The sequence below is a fragment of the Prionailurus bengalensis genome, chromosome E3, assembly GCF_016509475.1.
Source record: "Prionailurus bengalensis isolate Pbe53 chromosome E3, Fcat_Pben_1.1_paternal_pri, whole genome shotgun sequence".
In the NCBI taxonomy this organism is placed as follows: Eukaryota; Metazoa; Chordata; class Mammalia; order Carnivora; family Felidae; genus Prionailurus; species Prionailurus bengalensis.
The window spans coordinates 25,674,971-25,695,537 of record NC_057357.1 but is presented as its reverse complement, the minus strand read 5'-3'; the positions used below and the strand labels follow the sequence as shown (position 1 = coordinate 25,695,537).

Sequence of the window (20,567 nt, the reverse complement as noted above, 5' to 3'; positions counted from 1 at the left end):
TTGGCTCTCTCCCACTAACCTCTTTTTTTTTTTTTCCTTCCCCTCCCCCATGGGTTTCTGTTAAGTTTCTCAGGATCCACATAAGAGTGAAAACATATGGTATCTGTCTTTCTCTGTATGGCTTATTTCACTTAGCATCACACCCTCCAGTTCCATCCACGTTGCTACAAAGGGCCATATTTCGTTCTTTCTCATTGTCCTGTAGTACTCCATTGTGTATATAAACCACAATTTCTTTATCCATTCATCAGTTGATGGACATTTAGGCTCTTTCCATCATTTGGCTATTGTTGAGAGTGCTGCTATAAACATTGGGGTACAAGTGCCCCTATGCATCCGTACTCCTGTATCCCTTGGGTAAATTCCTAGCAGTGCTATTGCTGGGTCATAGGGTAGGTCTATTTTTAATTTTCTGAGGAACCTCCACACTGCTTTCCAGAGCGGCTGCACCAATTTGCATTCCCACCAACAGTGCAAGAGGGTTCCTGTTTCTCCACATCCTCTCCAGCATTTATAGTCTCCTGATTTGTTCATTTTGGCCACTCTGACTGGCGTGAGGTGATACCTGAGTGTGGTTTTGATTTGTATTTCCCTGATAAGGAGTGACGCTGAACATCTTTTCATGTGCCTGTTGGCCATCCGGATGTCTTCTTTAGAGAAGTGTCTATTCATGTTTTCTGCCCATTTCTTCACTGGGTTATTTGTTTTTCGGGTGTGGAGTTTGGTGAGCTCTTTATAGATTTTGGATACTAGCCCTTTGTCCGATATGTCATTTGCAAATACCTTTTCCATTCCGTTGGTTGCCTTTTGGTTTTGTTGGTTGCTTCCTTTGCTGTGCAGAAGCTTTTTATCTTCATAAGGTCCCAGTAGTTCATTTTTGCTTTTAATTCCCTTGCCTTTGGGGATGTATCGAGTAAGAAATTGCTATGGCTGACGTCAGAGAGGTCTTTTCCTGCTTTCTCCTCTAGGGTTTTGATGCTTTCCTGTCTCACATTCAGGTCCTTTATCCATTTTGAGTTTATTTTTGTGAATGGTGTGAGAAAGTGGTCTAGTTTCAACCTTCTGCATGTTGCTGTCCAGTTCTCCCAGCACCATTTGTTAAAGAGACTGTCTTTTTTTCATTGGATGTTCTTTTCTGCTTTGTCAAAGATGAGTTGGCCATACGTTTGTGGGTCTAGTTCTGGGGTTTCTATTCTATTCCATTGGTCTATGTGTCTGTTTTTGTGCCAATACCATGCTGTCTTGATGATGACAGCTTTGTAGTAGAGGCTAAAGTCTGAGATTGTGATGCCTCGTGCTTTGGTCTTCTTCTTCAAAATTACTTTCACTATTCAGGGCCTTTTGTGGTTCCATGTGAATTTTAGGATTGCTTGTTCTAGTTTCGAGAAGAATGCTGGTGCAATTTTGATTGGGATTGCATTGAATGTGTAGATAGCTTTGGGTAGTATTGACATTTTGACAATATTTATTTTTCCAATCCATGAGCAGGGAATGTCTTTCCATTTCTTTATATCTTGTTCAATTACCTTCATAAGCTTTCTATAGTTTTCAGCATACAGATCTTTTACATCTTTGGTTAGATTTATTCCTAGGCATTTTATGCTTCTTGGTGCAATTGTGAATGGGATCAGTTTCTTTATTTGTATTTCTGTTGCTTCATTGTTAGTGTATAAGAATGCAACTAATTTCTGTACATTGATTTTGTATCCTGCAACTTTGCTGAATTCATGTATCAGTTCTAGCAGACTTTTGGTGGAGTCTGTCGGATTTTCCATGTATAGTATCATGTCATCTGCAAAAAGTGAAAGCTTGACTTCATCTTTGCCAATTTTGATGCCTTTGATTTCCTTTTGTTGTCTGATTGCTGATGCTAGAACTTCCAGCACTATGTTAAACAACAGTGGTGAGAGTGGGCATCCCTGTCGTGTTCCTGATCTCAGGGAAAAAGCTCTCAGTTTTTCCCCATTGAGGATGATGTTAGCTGTGGGCTTTTCATAAATGGCTTTTATGATGTTTAAGTATGTTCCTTCTATCCCAACTTTCTTGAGAGTTTTTATTAAGAAAGGGTGCTGAATTTTGTCAAAGGCCTTTTCTGCATCGATTGGCAGGATCATATGGTTCTTATCTTTTCTTTTATTAATGCAATGTATCACATTGATTGATTTGTGAATGTTGAACCAGCCCTGCATCCCAGGAATGAATCCCACTTGATCATGGTGAATAATTCTTTTTATATGCCGTTGAATTCGATTTGCTAGTATCTTATTGAGAATTTTTGCATCCATATTCATCAGGGATATTGGCCTGTAGTTCTCTTTTTTTACTGGGTCTCTGTCTGGTTTGGGAATCAAAGTAATACTGGCTTCATAGAATGAGTCTGGAAGTTTTCCTTCCCTTTATATTTCTTGGAATAGCTTGAGAAGGATAGGTATTATCTCTGCTTTAAATGTCTGGTAGAACTCCCCTGGGAAGCCATCTGGTCCTGGACTCTTATTTGTTGGGAGATTTTTGATGACTGATTCAATTTCTTCGCTGGTTATGGGTCTGTTCAAGCTTTCTATTTCCTCCTGATTGAGTTTTGGAAGAGTGTGGGTGTTTAGTAATTTGTCCATTTCTTCCAGGTTGTCCAATTTGTTGGCATATAATTTTTCCTAGTATTCCCTGATAATTGTTTGTATCTCTGAGGGATTGGTTGTAATAATTCCATTTACATCCATGATTTTATCTATTTGGGTCATCTCCCTTTTCTTTTTGAGAAGCCTGGCTAGAGGTTTGTCAATTTTGTTTATTTTTTCAAAAAACCAACTCTTGGTGGGCGCCTGGGTGGCGCAGTCGGTTAAGCGTCCGACTTCAGCCAGGTCACGATCTCACGGTCCGTGAGTTTGAGCCCCGCGTCGGGCTCTGGGCTGATGGCTCAGAGCCTGGAGCCTGTTTCCGATTCTGTGTCTCCCTCTCTCTCTGCCCCTCCCCCGTTCATGCTCTGTCTCTCGCTGTCCCAAAAATAAATAAACGTTGAAAAAAAAAAATTTTAAAAAAACCAACTCTTGGTTTCGTTGATCTGCTCTACAGTTTTTTTAGATTCTATATTGTTTATTTCTGCTCTGATCTTTATTATTTCTCTTCTTCTGCTGGGTTTAGGCTGCCTTTGCTGTTCTGCTTCTATTTCCTTTAGGTGTGCTGTTAGATTTTGTATTTGGGATTTTTCTTGTTTCTTGAGATAGGCCTGGATTGCAATGTATTTTCCTCTCAGGACTGCCTTCGCTGCATCCCAAAGCATTTGGATTGTTGTATTTTCATTTTCGTTTGTTTCCATATATTTTTTAATTTCTTCTCTAATTGCCTGGTTGACCCATTCATTCTTTAGTAGGGTGTTCTTTAACCTCCATGCTTTTGGTGGTTTTCCAGACTTTTCCTGTGGTTGATTTCAAGCTTCATAGCATTGTGGTCTGAAAGTATGCATGGTATAATTTCAATTCTTATATACTTATGAAGGGCTGTTTTGTGACCCAGTATATGATGTATCTTGGAGAATGTCCCATGTGCACTCGAGAAGAAAGTATATTCTGTTGCTTTGGGATGCAGAGTTCTAAATATATCTGTCAAGTCCATCTGATCCAATGTCTCATTCAGGGCCCTTGTTTCTTTATTGACCATGTGCCTAGATGATCTATCCATTTCTGTTAGTGGAGTGTTAAAGTCCCCTGAAATTACCACATTCTTATCAATAAGGTTGCTTATGTTTATGAGTAATTGTTTTATATATTTGGGGGCTCCCATATTTGGTGCATAGACATTTATAACTGTTAGCTCTTCCTGATGGATAGACCCTGTAATTATTATATAATGCCCTTCTTCATCTCTTGTTACAGCCTTTAATTAAAGTCTAGTTTGTCTGATATAATTATGGCTACTCCAGCTTTTTTTTTTTTTTGGCTTCCAGGAACATGATAAATAGTTCTCCATCCCCTCACTCTCAATCTAAAGGTGTCCTCAAATCTGAAATGAGTCTCTTGTAGACAGCAAATAGATGGGTCTTGTTTTTTTATCCATTCTGATACCCTATGTCTTTTGGTTGGTGCATTTAGTCCATTTACATTCAGTGTTATTATAGAAAGATATGGGTTTAGAGTCATTGTGATGTCTGTATGTTTTATGCTTGTAGCGATGTCTCTGGTACTTTGTCTCACAGGATTCCCCTTAGGATCTCTTGTAGGGCTGGTTTAGTGGTGACAAATTCCTTCAGTTTTTGTTTGTTTGGGAAGACCTTTATCTCTCCTTCTATTCTGAATGACAGACTTGCTGGATAAAGGATTCTCAGCTGCATATTTTTTCTGTTCATCACATTGAAGGTCTCCTGCCATTCCTTTCTTGCCTGCCAAGTTTCAGTAGAGAGATCGGTCACGAGTCTTATAGGTCTTCCTTTATATGTTAGAGCACATTTATCTCTAGCTGCTTTCAGAATTTTCTCTTTATCCTTGTATTTTGCCAGTTTCACTATGATATGTCGTGCAGAAGATTGATTCAAGTTACGTCTAAAGGGAGTTCTCTGTGCCTCTTGGATTTCAATGCCTTTTTCCTTCCCCAGATCTGGGAAGTTCTCAGCTATGATTTCTTCAAGTACACCTTCAGCACCTTTCCCTCTCTCTTCCTCCTCTGGGATACCAATTATGCATATATTATTTCTTTTTAGTGTATCAGTTAGTTCTCTAATTTTCCCCTCATACTCCTGGATTTTTTTATCTCTCTTTTTCTCAGCTTCCTCTTTTTCCATAATTTTATCTTCTAGTTCACCTATTCTCTCCTCTGCCTCTTCAATCTGAGCCATGGACGTTTCCATTTTATTTTGCATCTCGTTTAAAGTGGTTTTCACCTCCTCCTGACTGTTTCTTAGTCCCTTGATCTCTGTAGCAAGAGATTCTCTGCTGTCCTCTATACTGTTTTCAAGCCCAGCGATTAATTTTATGACTATTATTCTAAATTCACTTTCTGTTATATCATTTAAATCCTTTTTGATCAGTTCATTAGCTGTTGTTATTTCCTGGAGATTCTTTTGAGGGGAATTCTTCCGTTTGGTCATTTTGGATAGTCCCTGGAGTGGTGAGGACCTGCAGGGCACTTCCCCTGTGCTGTGGTGTATAACTGGAGTTGGTGGGCGGGGCCACAGTCAGACCTGATGTCTGCCCCCAGCCCACCGCTGGGGCCACAGTCAGACTGGTGTGTGCCTTCTCTTCCCCTCTCCTAGGGGCAGGATTCACTGTGGGGTGGCGTGGCCTGTCTGGGCTTCTTGCACACTGCCAGGCTTGTGGTGCTGGGGATCTGGCCTATTAGCTGGGGTGGGTAGGCAAGGTGCACAGGGGCAGGAGGGGCAGGCTTAGCTCGCTTCTCCTTAGGTGATCCACTTCAGGAGGGGCCCTGTAGCAGCGGGAGGGAGTCAGACCCGCTGCCGGAGGGGTGGCTCCACAGAAGCACAGCATTGGGTGTTTGCTTGGAGCGAGCAAGTTCCCTGGCAGGAACCGGTTCCCTTTGGGATTTTGGCTGGGGGATGGGCGAGGGAGATGGCGCTGGCTAGCGCCTTTGTTCCCCGCCAAACTGAGCTCTGTCATCCTGGGGCTCAGCAACTCTCCCTCCCTTTGTCCTCCAGCCTTCCCGCTTTCCGAGCAGAGCTGTTAACTTATGACCTCCCAGATGCTAAGTTCCGTTTGCTGTCGGAACACACTCCATCCAGCCCCTCCACTTTTGCAAGCCAGACTCAGAGCTCTGCTTGGCCGGAGGGCCGCCCCTCCGCCCTGGCTCCCTCCCGCCAGTCCGTGGAGCGCGCACCGCCTCGCCGCCCTTCCTACCCTCTTCCGTGGGCCTCTCGTCTGCGCTTGGCTCCGGACACTCCATTCTGCTAATCCTCTGGCAGTTTTCTGGGTTATTTAGGCAGGTGTAGGTGGAATCTAAGTGATCAGCAGGACGTGCGGTGAGACCAGCGTCCTCCTATGCCGCCATCTTCCTAGTAACTGAAAGGTCATGATTTTAAATGTGGTTTAGGAAATTACCCAGACAGAGGAAGAATGAGATGGAAAGTTCATAGGGAATGAGAGGAGCTATTTGCTGAGGATGGGTCCTTGGAGAACAAGAATATCTAAAGAGAAGAAATAGAAAGGGGGCCCTGTGGACAATATTGACAAAGGAGACTCAGAAAAGACAGGATGTGATAACATAAACAAGAGAGCAATTGAAGAGTTTCTTGACATCACCCAGAATGGCCATGACTCAGAACTGAAAAGGACCTATTGCATTTGGTAGCAAGCACATTAGAAAACATGTTTCCAGAAAACAAACAATAAACAAACAAAACCCAAACAGTTTTGGTGAGTGATTAAGTGAGAAAAAATTAGTTTTGGATTATCAGTGACAGATAAAAAAGATGGAAACAGCTAATGTAGTCTACTATATCCAATAAACATTAATTGGAAGGGGAAGGAACAGAAGAAAAGATACAGAATCAAAGAAGCAACTTTTGGAGGAGGGAGGGACTTCAACAAGTGTGGCCAACATCGCTTTTCTCCTGCTGTTATGGGCTGAATTGTGTCCCCCAAATTTTGTATGCTGAAGCCCTAGCCCCCATTACCTCAGAAGGTGACTGTATTTGGAGATAAGACGTTGAAAGAGGCAGTTAAGGGGTGCTTGGGGTGCTCAGTCAGTTGAGTGTCTGACTCCTGATTTCAGCTCAGGTCACAATCCCAGGGCCTTGGGATTGAGCCCTGCATCAGGCTCTGTGCTGAGCATGGAGCCTGCATAAGATTCTCTCTCTCCATCTGCTTCTCTCCCTGGCTCATGTTCTCTTTCTCTCTCAAATTAAAAAAAAATTAAAGATGCAATTAAGTTAAAAGGAGGGCATTAGAGAGTGCCCTCGTGCAACTTGATCAGTGTCTTCAAAAAAAGAGCAGGTTAGGGGACATAGAAAGGTACCAGAAGTGCATGCATAGACAGATGACCATGTGAAGAGGTAGCAAGAGTCTGGCCATCTGCAAGCCAAGAGGAATCCAACCCTGCCAGCACCATGATCTTGGACATCCAGCCTCCAGAATTGTGAGAAAATAAATGTCTGTTGTTTAAACCACCCAGTGTGTAGGGTTTTGTTACAGCAGCCCTAGTGGGCTAATCGACCCACTCAATGGCCTTCTGCACAATCACCTCTACACCACCTTGTTCCTTGCTAAAGGAACCCTGATTTTGTCCAGAACCAGAGTGAGCTCACCCTGTCCATTTCTTTTCAACTAAGTCAACTAGAAGGTCTCAGTTACATGAAAAGATGTTCAACATTGCTCATCATCAGGAAAATGCAAATCAAAACCACAATGAGATACCACCTCACATTGGTCAGCATTGCCAAAATTAACAACTCAGGAAACAACAGATGCTGGCGAGGATGTGGAGAAAGAGGATGTCTTTTGCACTGTTGGAGAGAATGCAAACTGGTGCAGCCATTCTGGAAAACTGGAGGTTCCTCAAAAAAAAAAAAAAATAGAACTACCCAAGGACCCAGCAATTCTGCTAACAAGAATTTATCCAAAGGATACAAAAATGCTGTTTCAAAGGGGCACATACACCCCAATGTTTATAGCAGCACTATCAACAATAGCCAAATTATGGAAAGAGCTCAAATTTTCATCAACTGATGAGTAGATAAAGAAGCTGTGGTATACATATACAATGGAATACTACTTGGTGGTGAAAAAGAATGAAATCTTGCTATTTGCAATAATGTGGATGGAACTGGAAGGTATTATGCTAAGCAAAACAAGTCAGTCAGAGAAATACATTATATGACTTCACTCATATGTGTAATTTGAGAAATTTAACAGATGATCATAGGGGAAGGAAAGGAAAAATAAGATAAAAACAGAGAGGGAGGCAAACCACAGAGACTCTTAAATACAGAGAACAAACTGAGGGTTGATGGGGTGGGGGAAATGGGTGATGGGCATTAAGGAGGGAACTTATTGGGATGAGCACTGGGTGTTATATGTAAGTGATGAATCACTGGGTTCTACTCCTAAAGCCAAGAATACACTGTATGTCAACTAAACTGAGAATAAAATAAATAAATAAATAACAAAAAATAAAAGACATAGAAAGATTTTTAAAATTAATTAATTAAAAAAAAAGAGAAAGTCTCAGTTTGCTACTTCTCTGTCCTCTACTCTATGGTGGTAGAATAGATTTATTATTCACCGAATATTCACTCTCTGCTCACTCCCTACTCCCACACAACGTATTCAGGAAGGAATATGGTTCTCTGCTTGATGAGGTTGAGCTTGGTCCTGTGGCTTGCTTTGGCCAATGGAACATTAACAGAAATGACGCAAACAGAAGTTTTAAATGCGCTTACAGGGTTTGGCTTGATTTTGGGGTGCTTCTGCTATCCACTATAAAAAGAGCCACTGGTCTGAGACTAGAGAGAAAGCAGTAAATGTGTGTTAAATAAATGTGTGCCACTGTTTATTATGTAATATTATCGTAGCAATAAATAACTGATCAAACCTTAATTTCTCCCTTTTCTAACAAAAGAGAACAAGACTGGTCTCAAATATTTGGCAGGGAACTGTACTGGAATTGGGGCTTAATAACAGCAACAATTTTTGCTTTCATTGTATTCATTTTTAGTTTCCTGCCTGTGACAAGTAAAATAATTGCTTAATTATAGTAGTGGTACAGAGTTTTTTTTGGATTACTCTGGGCTTTTTCTTGTTCATTTAATTTTTAAAGGGAATTGATGTAAAGAAAAATACTGAATAAATAAGAATAGAGGTAATAGTGCATGGTTATAGTAAACAAGAAGGAAGGAAGAAAGGAGGGAAGGAAGGAAAGAAACAAAGAAGTAAATAAAGAGAAAAGAAAGGAAGGCAAGGTATGGCTAAGTCTGAGATACAGTAAGAATGGGGCAGGATTGCAGAGAAGAAGAAAAGGACGAGACCAAAACGAAAACTTGAGAGAAAAGGCAAGTAGTGTCACCTACCTACAAGGAAGTAGCTAGCCAAGGATCGGTAGGGAAAAGAGCCAAGTTTTCTTTTTTTTTCTATTTAAAGAATATATATTTTTAAGTTTTTAAAATTTAAATTCCAGTTAGTTAACATACATTGTAATATTAGTTGCAGGTGTACAATTTAGCGATTCATTATTTAAATATAACATCAGGTTCTCCTCACAAGGGCCCTCCTTAATCCCCATTTATCTATTTCACCCTTCACCCCCTCTCACCAAGAAATGGACTTAACTATAGAGAACTAACTGATGGTTACCAGAAAGGAGCCAACCTTTAGAGTTGGAGGCACCAGCGTGACTTGTTCCATTGCTGCAGCAGACAACTCATCGGGAACAGGTTGTACTCTAGTATCACTACACGAGTACAATAGAGATCCGCGGAGATGAGGCCTGTGGAGGCACCTGGCGGGGTTCAGGCAAACCACTAGGAGAGGTGCAGTGTGAGGGGCAGAGTGGGTGCCAAGAGAATAAATGCTGTCTTAGCAATCAGAGGCGCAGTCAGCCTGGGCATGGCAAACTGGCTCTGAGAGTTTGGATCAGAAGTAACCTCTTACTTAATTTTAGTTACCTTCAATTAAACCTGCAGGTGGCCAACAGAGCCAGTCAGCCACAGAAGGAGGGATAGAGGAGAAGGACTGAACCTGAGCAGGAAGGGGGTGTTTGCTTAGAAAAGCAGGGGTTTAATTTACAGAAACTAAGATCCAGCTTTTTGATGCCCTCATGATTTTTGTTTTTTCTTTTTCAGTCGTTCTTCTCTACACACGTGTGGGTAACATTCCATCTCTCGCATGCCTCCAGGGTCTGGTTACTCTGAAAAGAAGAGGATCCTGGGGTAAGAGATACAGAGACCCCTGGGGCTGTGAGCTGGATGCAGAGCCTATCTCACCATTGGTTTGGGAGGTCCAGAAATCCCAGCAAACTGTACAGAGAGGTAAGAGAATGTGGTATCTAAAAGCTGTAATGCAGAATGGGCCCGACAGAGAATGAGGCTGATAGTGTCTCTTGATATATTTTGATGTTATTATCTCTACATGGGGTTTCCGGGACTACTGAGTCAGGGGAAGAGAATATAGAGAACTTCCTAGACCAGACGTGACTAGTGTCTGCCTAGTGTTCATTGTCCAAGACCTGAAATTCAATGGCCTTATTCTGATTGTGAGAGAGGCTTCAAAATGAAAATAGAAGTGTGCATGGAATCTTTAGAGAATTCCCCTATCTGTACCATCGACCCGTTGTTGCAGATTAGCAAACTAAGGCACATGGGAATAGGAAAGCTGGTTAGTGTCACAGAACTGGTAACTGGTAAAGCAGTACCAAAGCCCAGGCTGCCGGGCTCCAGAGTTGGTCTTCTTGACCACAACACCAGTGTTACATTTCCATACAGGAGATCCACTGAGATCCAGAGTGTGTATTGTGGACTTTTCCTCCTGTCCCCACCATCTTCCCAAAAGTGACTGCATCTTCTGCTTGAATATCAAGGTCTTTTATGCTCTGATACTTTGGCTGTTTAATTTTTAATCTATGCCCAGTCAACTATCACTGCCTTCTCATCCACTCTTCTCTGTAGAAAAGCCTATCTTGAGCTGAGAATTCATCATGAGTGAATCAGCCAGGAGGAGGACAACTCACCTTTCAGAAACCAGGCTTGCCTGTCAGCCCTGGCAGGGATATTCTGTGTGCCTCCAGCAATCTTTGTGGTGACTTCAAGCAGAGGTATTTTTGTCCTTGGTGCATTGGAGGGTGGGAGGGTAAAAAAGGGTCTGGGAAAGTTGGGTCAAGGTTCTGGAGATCCCCATCCCCCCACAACACCCCAAAAATGTCTCTAGTAGAAAACTAACAGTGCAAGCCACTTCATGCAGCAATTTGGGCTTATTCAATGCAGCATCAATATCAATCCAGCATCTACATGCCTCAGCCAAGTGCTGTACAAACTTTACCAGGTGCAGTCCTTTCAAAGATCTCAAGGGACAAATCTGATTAACAACCCCACTCCTCTGTTTTTCAGATGAGAACGTCAAGGGTTAGAAGAAGCAAATGACTTGTCCATCAGCCATTTTGTAAGAGGTTGATCCAGAATTTCAGCTCAGGCCTTGGGATTCCAAAGACCCTGCATTTTGCTAGTACACCAAAGTATTTCTCTCCAAATCTCAAATTAATAAAAACAGCCACCATTGATTATGCCAAGCACTGTGCTACATGCTCATCATAAATTATTCTCTAATCCTAACAAAGGCAACAAAGACAAGACGACCCTAAGAGACAGGTATCCTTATTATCATTCCAATTTTGCACATAAGGAAACAAGGGTAGATAAAGGAGGTCAGTGAAAGTCAAAGAGATGGTAGGTGGCAGACTGGAGACTTAAACTCAGACCTTTCTGCTTCCAGAGCACAGGCTTTGTGCCACTTGGCTGTCACTTAAATGTGAGCATTGGAGGTACAGGGTTGGGACAGAGAGCAGGTTAGCCACAGAGAGCTAGTGAGAGTTCTCCATTTGACTTTATTTATTTATTCACACCGCAGGTCATCATCCCATAAGAACTGGGATGACTTCAAATACTTTCTTTACCCAACTGATTATCTCCCATGGAGGACTGTGATTGTTTTCTGCCCTTTTCTATCTGAGCATCTCCTCCTATTTCTAAATCATCCAATTCTTGCCAAGTTCTCCGCCCCAGAGGTGGAAAGTTCTTTTGTGTGTACAGTGTTGGGGACTTTTCTGATCAGAGAGAACAGAATATGCCAAGTTCCCATTTCTACACTAGTCCAGGACCAAGCCCACCTCTTGCCTAGAGAGTACCAGGTAAGACAGGTGAACGATAGCATCTTTGTGAGGTGTGTGTGTGTGTGTGTGTGTGTCTATGTACGTAGGACAGGAAAGTATTTGCATAGTTTAAAATATGAAGACCAAATTTCAAGTTCTGACTGTGTCACTTATAGGTTGGCTGACTTTGGGCAAGGCTCTTAACTCTTTTCACATTTAATTTCCTTAATTGCAAAAGGAGAATGGGGGTATCGTGAGAAGGATAAAGGAGATTATACATGTGATAGGCCAAGTGCAGTGGCTGGCATAGAGTGTGATCTGTTTCATGTTAGGCAGATCTGAATGTGATGGGCTGTGAAGGAGGGTACATAGAGAAGTAAGAATGACCCAGAAAGTGAACAAGTGAAAGAAAATTCCACTATGCAGAAGTTAGTTCATATTATATAAAGTGAATGTCTTTCATTTAAAAAATATTTTTAGGGGCGCCTGGGGGGCGCAGTCGGTTAGGCGTCCGACTTCAGCCAGGTCATGATCTCGCAGTCTGTGAGTTCGAGCCCCGCGTCAGGCTCTGGGCTGATGACTTGGAGCCTGGAGACTGTTTCCGATTCTGTGTCTCCCTCTCTCTCTGCCCCTCCCCCATTCATGCTCTGTCTCTCTCTGTCCCAAAAATAAATAAAAAACGTTGGAAAAAAAAATTAAAAAAAAATTTTTAATATCTAATGGGGAGTTGGCTTCAGAATTTGCTGGGAATTAGCATTTCAATATTTATTTAGCCCTTATTGTATATTAGGCACAATGCTGGCAAGATAATGTATACATATTATATCACTAATCCTTGTAGGAAGCCCCAAGGTAGATATTACTAGTGTGCCCTTAATTCCAGAGACATAAAAACAGTGGCCAAGTTTACTGAGCTGGTAGCCAGTGGAACTAAACTTGGCTCTGTAACTCCATGCTAAGTGTGTTGCCTCATAAAATAAATAGCTTTTTCAGTCCAAAATCTTGTGAAATCAAAGCTCAGTTCCAGGAACTCTTCAAGCACTGTGTACCTAGGCACATAATGGTGGGCTTAGCCACCTTTCAAAGCCACAATTCCACAGTGACTTCAAAATATACTTTAAAGCACTTCTTTTTTTTTTATGGATAGATTTGACCTTTATTCAATTTTTATTTTTTTAATACGAAATTTGTTGTCAAATTGGTTTCCATACAACATCCAGTGCTCATCCTAACAGGTGCCCTCCTCAATGCCCATCACCAACCCTCCTCCCCCTCCCACCCCCCATCAACCCTCAGTTTGTTCTCAGTTTTTAAGAGTCTCTTATGGTTTGGCTCCCTCCCTCTCTAACTTTTTTTTCCTCCCCCTCCCCCATGGTCTTCTGTTAAGTTTCTCAGGATCCACATAAGAGTGAAAACATATGGTATCTGTCTTTCTCTGTATGACTTATTCCACTTAGCATTACACTCTCCAGTTCCATCCACATTGCTACAAAAGGCTATATTTCATTCTGTATCATTGCCACGTAGTATTCCACTGTGTATATAAACCACAATTTCTTTATCCATTCATCAGTTGATGGACATTTAGGCTCTTTCCATAATTTGGCCATTGTTGAGAGTGCTGCTATAAACATTGGGGTACAAGTGCCCCTATGTGTCAGCACTCCTGTATCCCTTGGGTAAATTCCTAGCAGTGCTATTCCTGGGTCATAGGGTAGATCTATTTTAATTTTTGCAGGAACCTCCACACTGTTTTCCAGAGTGGCTGCACCAGTTTGCATTCCCACCAACAGTGCAAGAGGGTTCCCATTTCTCCACATCCTCTCCAGCATCTATAGTCTCCTGATTTGTTCATTTACTTTAAAGCACTTCAAAAGATTGTTCATTAATTTATTCCTGTTCCTTCTCTTTAGACTCTAATTCCAAAGATTAAGCACGTGAGAGTTTCCCCAGAGACAGTGACAACTAATAATAGCTCCTGATTCCGGAGCACTCATCTGCACTGAGTCCATGCCTAAATGCCTTAGGTGGGATGTCAGCCATTCATCACCACAAGTGTAGGAAACAGGTGCTGCCAGTATTTCCATATTTTAGACAGAGGTTAAGAAAATTGCCCATTTACCTAGGTGGTGAGTGAAGTGGCTGGAATTAGAAGCTATGATGTTTGACTCCTAAGGGCACACTCTTGGCTACCACAGTCCTCACTGGGCACTGTGTTTGGTCTTCTCGTGGAGATTAAATTAGAGTTGCAAACACATTTATAAGATGATGCCAACGTAATTTCTTTTTATTTGATTAAGAGAGGTGTGTTCATTTGCTGGGACTGCCATAACAAAGTACCATAGACTGTGGGGGCTCCAAACACAAATGTCTTTTCTCATAGTTCTGGAGGTGAGAAGCCTGAGATCAAGCTGTCTGAGGGTTGGTTTTTCGGAGGCCTCACTCCTTGGGTTTTGGATACCTATTTTCATGTTTGCATGTCATTTTCCTTGCTATGTGTGTCTGTGTCCTAATCTCCTCTTCTTTTAATGCCACCAGTCATACTGGATTTGGGTCCATCTACTGGCCTCATTTTAGCTTAATCAGCTCTGAAAATATTCTGTCTCCAAATATAGTCACATTCTGAGGTACTGGGAGCTCAGGACTTCAACATATGAATTTTAAGGAGATGCAATTTAACACCTAATAAAGGATGAATTAATTTCCTCCTTATTTCTCTTGCTTTTGTTGTTGTCTTTAGCCACTAACTCAGGGGTCATTTGCACTGACCCTGAGCATTTTAAGGAAGATTCCTGAGGCCATTTATATAACCATGCATAAAAATCACAGATGAGTCTGTTATTCCTGCTCTGAATCAGTTCACATTTGTGGAGGCAGGTATGTGTTGGACAAAAGAACATGAAAGGCATGTTTCTAGAACCAGCTCTGCTACCACACTTGCCTTGCAACCTTGGGGAAATCCCTTTCCCTTTGGAGATGTTGGCCCAAATGAATGATTTTAAGCTCAAATATGCACAGAGGCTTGACAGGTACAGTAAGTGGAGAAGCAAGCTGGTGTGGGAAAAAAAAGTCATGGTGAAAACCATGTCAAATTGGAGAACATTCCATGTAAATTAAGCATACAATTCTCAGCTTCAGTCAGTTAGTGCCAGTTTGAAATAAAGGCCCAGTATTGCCAGACCTCCTACATTTTCAAGAGAAACCTTCTGGGCTTTAAAATGAAACCTCCCAAGGTTTAAATGTTGACCATTTAAAATTTCCCTCCAGGGACGCTTAGTCAGTTAAGCATCTAGATCTTGGTTTCAGCTCAGGTCATGCTCTCACAGCTCATGAGTCCAAACCCCATGTTGGATTCTGTGCTGACAGTGTAGAGCCTACTTGGAATTCTCTCTCTCTCTCCCTCTCTCTCTGCCCCTTCGCCACTCAAACTCATTCATTCTCTCCTCTTTCTCTCCCCCCCCCCAAATTAATAAATAAGTAAACTTTAAAAAAACTTCTAAATTTCCCTACAAAGACCAAGAGCCAACAGGAGTATGTCTAAGGGCCAGGTCTGGCTCAGCTGATATCTTAGGGTCTTTCTAGCCCAAAAGTGCTCTGATAAAACAAAAGATGGTACTGTTGATTGACAGGAGGTAAAAAGAAAGGGGCATACTTTATTTAGTTCATGTGGCCCAAGGATCCATGCTGACAAGCAAACTCTAAGTGATGAACTTTTCAAGTATCCTATTTTATGCAGACATTCACTCTATCGCATATATAGCAGTGCCTCCCCAACTAGGAATGCAAAGTGGGGCTCTGGGGGCAGCCTCAAAATTGGGGTTAGATTATTATTGGTCTAAAGCACCTTAAAGTAAATTGAGCTAGGTTTTATCCATCTATTCTGTGGTCTGTCATCATGATTGCTGAATCCAAGGGGGAGGAGACTTTATTGTTTGCAGACATAAAGTGCTTGGATGGCAAAACTGCTTGTGAAATGGTTTCCTTCAGCCAGCATTCTCATGGAAAGATAGTTCTAGCTTAAGGCAGTTTTTCACAGTCATCAATAATAATAAATGAAGTTTCTGCTTCCATGTGAAGGGTCTTTGTTGGGATCTGGAGTGGCAAAAAGTTTCATTTCATGGGTCAACTCTGATGGGTTGGTGATAGCTGCCTGGAATGATGTCCTGGGAAAGTTCCCTGCCCCCCATCTGGCCAGATATCAGTCCACTAGCACAGGTGTTGTGATATTAGCCTCATCATTCCTGAGTATGGTGCTGTATATTTGTCAATATCCTTATAGTCTCAAGTGACAGAAATGCAATCTCAGGCAGGAAAAATTGTTGGCTCACAGAATCCGGGAGAAAATATTAACAAGAGAGGGGTAGCGATGCAGATGGGTCTTGTGTCGTCCACATTCTGGTGATCTGAAACAAAGCTATTTCTCTCACAAAGCTATTGCCTTCATTTTGTGAAGGAAATTACTATTCCATGGCCAATCTAGTACTATCTCTTCCCAAGGCAGGTGTTGACCTGAGAATTCTGTGTCAGCTTCCTGAGGCCTCTTCCACCATGCAGAGGCTGATGAGGCTCCAAGTCCTCTGGGGCATCCGCAAATCCTACCATGGCTTTCACCCTGCCCCTTGGTACCTTTGTTGCCGGTCTTTATCAGGAGCTGGAACCCTGAGATGGAATGACTACGATAGACCTAAGGAATTTAACTTTGCAAGTGATGTCCTGGACTATTGGACTCAAATGGAGCAGGTAAGGAGGCACTCATGATGGGAGGTGAGAACAAGAATGGCCTCATTGATCTTATCATGATCATAGTAGACTGAGGGGCACAGAACCAGAAATGGCTTCTGCCTCAGCTTAGAAGTGTTGTGGGAAAAGCTTACATTTGGGGGTTCAATTCTCAGCCTAGTCATGTTCTCAATCCTCTGAGCCTCAGTGGTTTTATGGATGAAATGGTGATAATCTCATTTTGGAAACAAGATAGCAGGTGAAAATATCTGGTACACAGTCACATAATTGTGACCAAAGTTTCTAAGGTCGGTAAGTTGACCTTAGTCTGAATTCTTACCTTCAACTAATGAGACTATGAGCCTAATAGGAATTTGTCTCATTACACTTGGTCTTCACTTCAGGCTACACTCAGAGGGAAGGGACAGATCACCTGACTGTACACATGAGCATCTGACACATGTAGCTAGGTCATGTCATCTGTCATTCTTTGAGGATGGCATGTGTAACTGGATTCCTCCCTATCAACTAACTACTTGAGTGTGTCTTTAGGGTATGTATAGGGAAAATAGTCCATATGGCCTCTAGAGATTACACATGTCTACAGAAAAACCCAACTGTTCAGTTTATCTCTCTCCAAGAGACAGACCAAGAGAGGTGAAGTAGGGACATTAGGAGTTGAGATAGACAGTTCATGGTGCTCCAGCTACTAAGTCCCAGCTGGTGATGTCCACAGTGAGAAAACTCACCCAACACTGTCTTTGGACAGAATTTACCTGATATGGAGTCAGAGAGTTAATATAATTTTTAAATTTCCCATGCACCTGCATTATATGTTAGTATTCAACTAACATGTGGGCTTCTTCCCCACCTCCTTCTTTTTCCTTTTTCTGAACTTCCATAATAATGCCAAGGGAGGGCATAGGCACTTTTTAAAGCGCACTTGGCATTTAATACTATGAGTAGGTGAGCATTTTCATCACCCCCATTTTCTAGATGAGGGAACTGAGGTGTCAAGGGTGTAAATAACACACAGAAACCAGCACATGCCTAATAAGGGAAAGAACAGGATTTGGGTCCAGGCTATCTAATTCTGTAATACATTATTTAACCTGGTATCACAATTTGATGATGCCAAACATCTCTTTCCTCATATTCTAAGCTGGCTTTCATCACTGCCCTGACCAGTAATCTAGTTAAGAACTTTTGAACCATGAGATGGGCTGGAGAGGGAGGAGGTGGAGAGAGCAAGAAGTGATGCCTTCACTTTCCCCTTGATTTATAGTCCTTATAGGTAGTTAACACATCAACCCATGGAGAGAACCACCAAGTAAATATGACCTCAGGATGCCTCATCTTTGTTGCGTTTTATATCATCCTTGTTGAACCTTGCCCATTTATCCATGTCTCCAAGTTCTCCCCACCCCCAGCGTCCTCATCCCAATAATATTTATTCTGCCAACACTTCTCATCTGTCTGTTGCCACTTTGCTAATTGCCTTGATCTTGGTCATTGTGTCTCTAGTGATGCATGGGGCCTCTCCCCTAGCTTTTCCTCAACTGAGCCACCCAGTGCCCTGGCAAAGAATTAGTTATAAAACAAAAGAAAGTACCTGGTAAGCCAGACAACCTATGTCCAGAGGTGGGATACAGGCCACCAACTTATAACCCCTGACTCATCTTAGAAATTAAACATTTTGGGGGCGCCTGGGTGGCGCAGTCGGTTAAGCGTCCGACTTCAGCCAGGTCACGATCTCGCGGTCCGTGAGTTCGAGCCCCGCATCAGGCTCCGGGCTGATGGCTCAGAGCCTGGAGCCTGTTTCCGATTCTGTGTCTCCCTCTCTCTGCCCCTCCCCCGTTCATGCTCTGTCTCTCTCTGTCCCAAAAATAAATAAACGTTGAAAAAAAAAAATTAAAAAAAAAAAAAAAGAAATTAAACATTTTGTTACTCTAGACTCCTAACATATTACACACAACTTGATTTGATTCCTAGAGAAGCCTCCCAAATCTGTTCATGAGAGGTTGCATTCTGTCCAAATTCATTCATTCTCTCCCTTTGATACTACATCCATCCATCCATCCATCCATTCTGTTAAAACTTAGTGAGCCCCTAACATGTGCCAATTACTATTCTAGGTAATGGAGATAGGAAAGTAGATAAAATGTGCAGCTCTTCATTTTTCCTCTATAGACAGTGTGATTCCCCACTTCATGTCCTAGGAGAGGTGAATACAGTGTCAGCAACCTTACGTTTTGTTTGTTTTGGTGAAACTCATGACAAACAATTTCTTCCTACCAACCCCTGATACAATTTTATATTAAACATTGCTTAATACATATAGTCAAATAGATATTAATTGTAAACTCTGGATCTGGTGTTCTTTCTTATCCATCAAGACAGCGGGACACAGGATTAAAAATGCGAGAGTGGCTAATGTCCGGGGGAGGACAAGAGTCCCGAGTAAGGGTCCTCGTTCTGTTTCTATTAGGATCAGAAGGCTTACAAACATGGTGATGGGTGTGCACAAAAAGACAATGAAATCATGAACATTAATTCATGGATGTGAGAGAAATGGGATTTTGAAGATATGCGGTGTTAGGGGTTTGGGTTAACACAAAACAGAATCCTGGTGCTGGGCTGAAGGTTGTTTATAGCAGACATGAGGCACCACCTCTGTTTACCTAAACTGGTCTAGGGGACAAGAAAGACAGAGCATTCTACCTCAGGGTCAACAAGGCACCTTTCTTTTGCTAATTAGCTCCACTTTTGGCAATTTCGCCCTGCAGTGGTCTGTAGCCCTATTTACCTATTTATCTAATTTGGTCCTTCCTTCCTATGGAAGCAACTTTCTGCTATAGTACTAAGTTGGGGGGCATTTCCACCCTGAATACCTAATCTTGTTTATCTCATCTGGGATGTTTTCATCCTGAGATTCCCTATTCCTATACCTTTGTTCTATACTGGGACTTTTGCCCCACTTTACCTAATCTTATTTATCTACTCAAGTTTACCTAAACTTGGGTGTGTACATGCTATAGCTTTCTAATTCTTCATGCCATCAGTGCAGACTCAGAGAATTCCTAAGCTGATTCCTCACAGTTAATCACAAAGCATAAAAAACAACAACAGCTTAATGCCCTTGCCCCACATTGCCTGGCTCTTTGTCCCATAATATTTGCCCAAATAAATTATGTGCTGCCAAACATTCCAAGTTCCTTAACATTTAACAGTCAGATCTGCTGAGATTTCTCTGAGTCAGCGAGTCTGTGTTTAGTGGCTCCTGAATTTAATTCTGTACTTTTATGTAAGAAATTAATAACAATCCGAGGACTGGTACAGTTTAAAAGGGTCTTTGTGTTCTTTTTAAACTATTAGACTTTTGTCCCAGCATCCCATAAAGGAATCCTTCATGATATTCACAAAAAAGTGTTTATCTTTTATAATTCTAATACACATATAGTGTCTTTGGCACTGGAATGTCAGTTCCATGAGCTAGGGGAATTTTTACTGTTATGTTAACTGTTGTATCCCCAGCATGTAGAACATGCTGGTACATTCAACTAGTTGTTGAATGAATTTGAATGCATGCACCCTGAGCAGCAGCACAACCAGCACAAGGTCAGCAATGTTGGTGGCCATAACTTGGTTGTATTTTAGCAATGAACCATTAACTTTCTCGTGGATGTGTTGTAAATATGTACATGGGAAGAAGGAGGCTTTGGCACAGGGTGGCTTCATGTGGAGAAATCCAGAGTACAGAAACCAGAATCAGTCTTTGGCGCTTCTTTTGTAAAGTCATTTCTCATAATACTAAACAAGCATTCCTCTACTGCAGCAGTCAGTAGAGTTGAATGGTTGCTCTCTGTTGAGAGACTCATGGCTCTCCAGTTTACCCCAGAGGAACATGGCAGGCTTCTCTCATTTATTTTACTTGCCTGTCCCCTGTAACCTCTGAGTTTACAACTGCTGGTATAAAAACAAGATTATCCCAGCTTATCTAAAAGCATCCGTTTTTCAAGTCAAATTCTTAACACACTAGAATGCATACCAAA

General features: G+C 41.9%; 1 protein-coding gene across 6 annotated transcripts in view; it reads left to right on the top strand.

The window, feature by feature from the left end:
- The first annotated feature begins 9,350 nt into the window (after positions 1-9,350).
- The window catches only part of LOC122471595 (acyl-coenzyme A synthetase ACSM1, mitochondrial-like), a 47,691-nt gene continuing 36,474 nt past the window's right edge, over positions 9,351-20,567 (top strand). Inside the window, exons 1-4 of one of the 6 annotated variants that reach the window (XM_043560385.1) lie at positions 9,351-9,466; positions 9,779-9,964; positions 10,601-10,746; positions 16,294-16,536. In XM_043560385.1, the coding sequence (XP_043416320.1) occupies positions 16,345-16,536 (192 nt within the window). In that variant the 5' untranslated portion in view covers positions 9,351-9,466; positions 9,779-9,964; positions 10,601-10,746; positions 16,294-16,344. The other 5 variants (XM_043560386.1, XM_043560388.1, XM_043560387.1 and 2 more) reach the window with 5 other exon arrangements.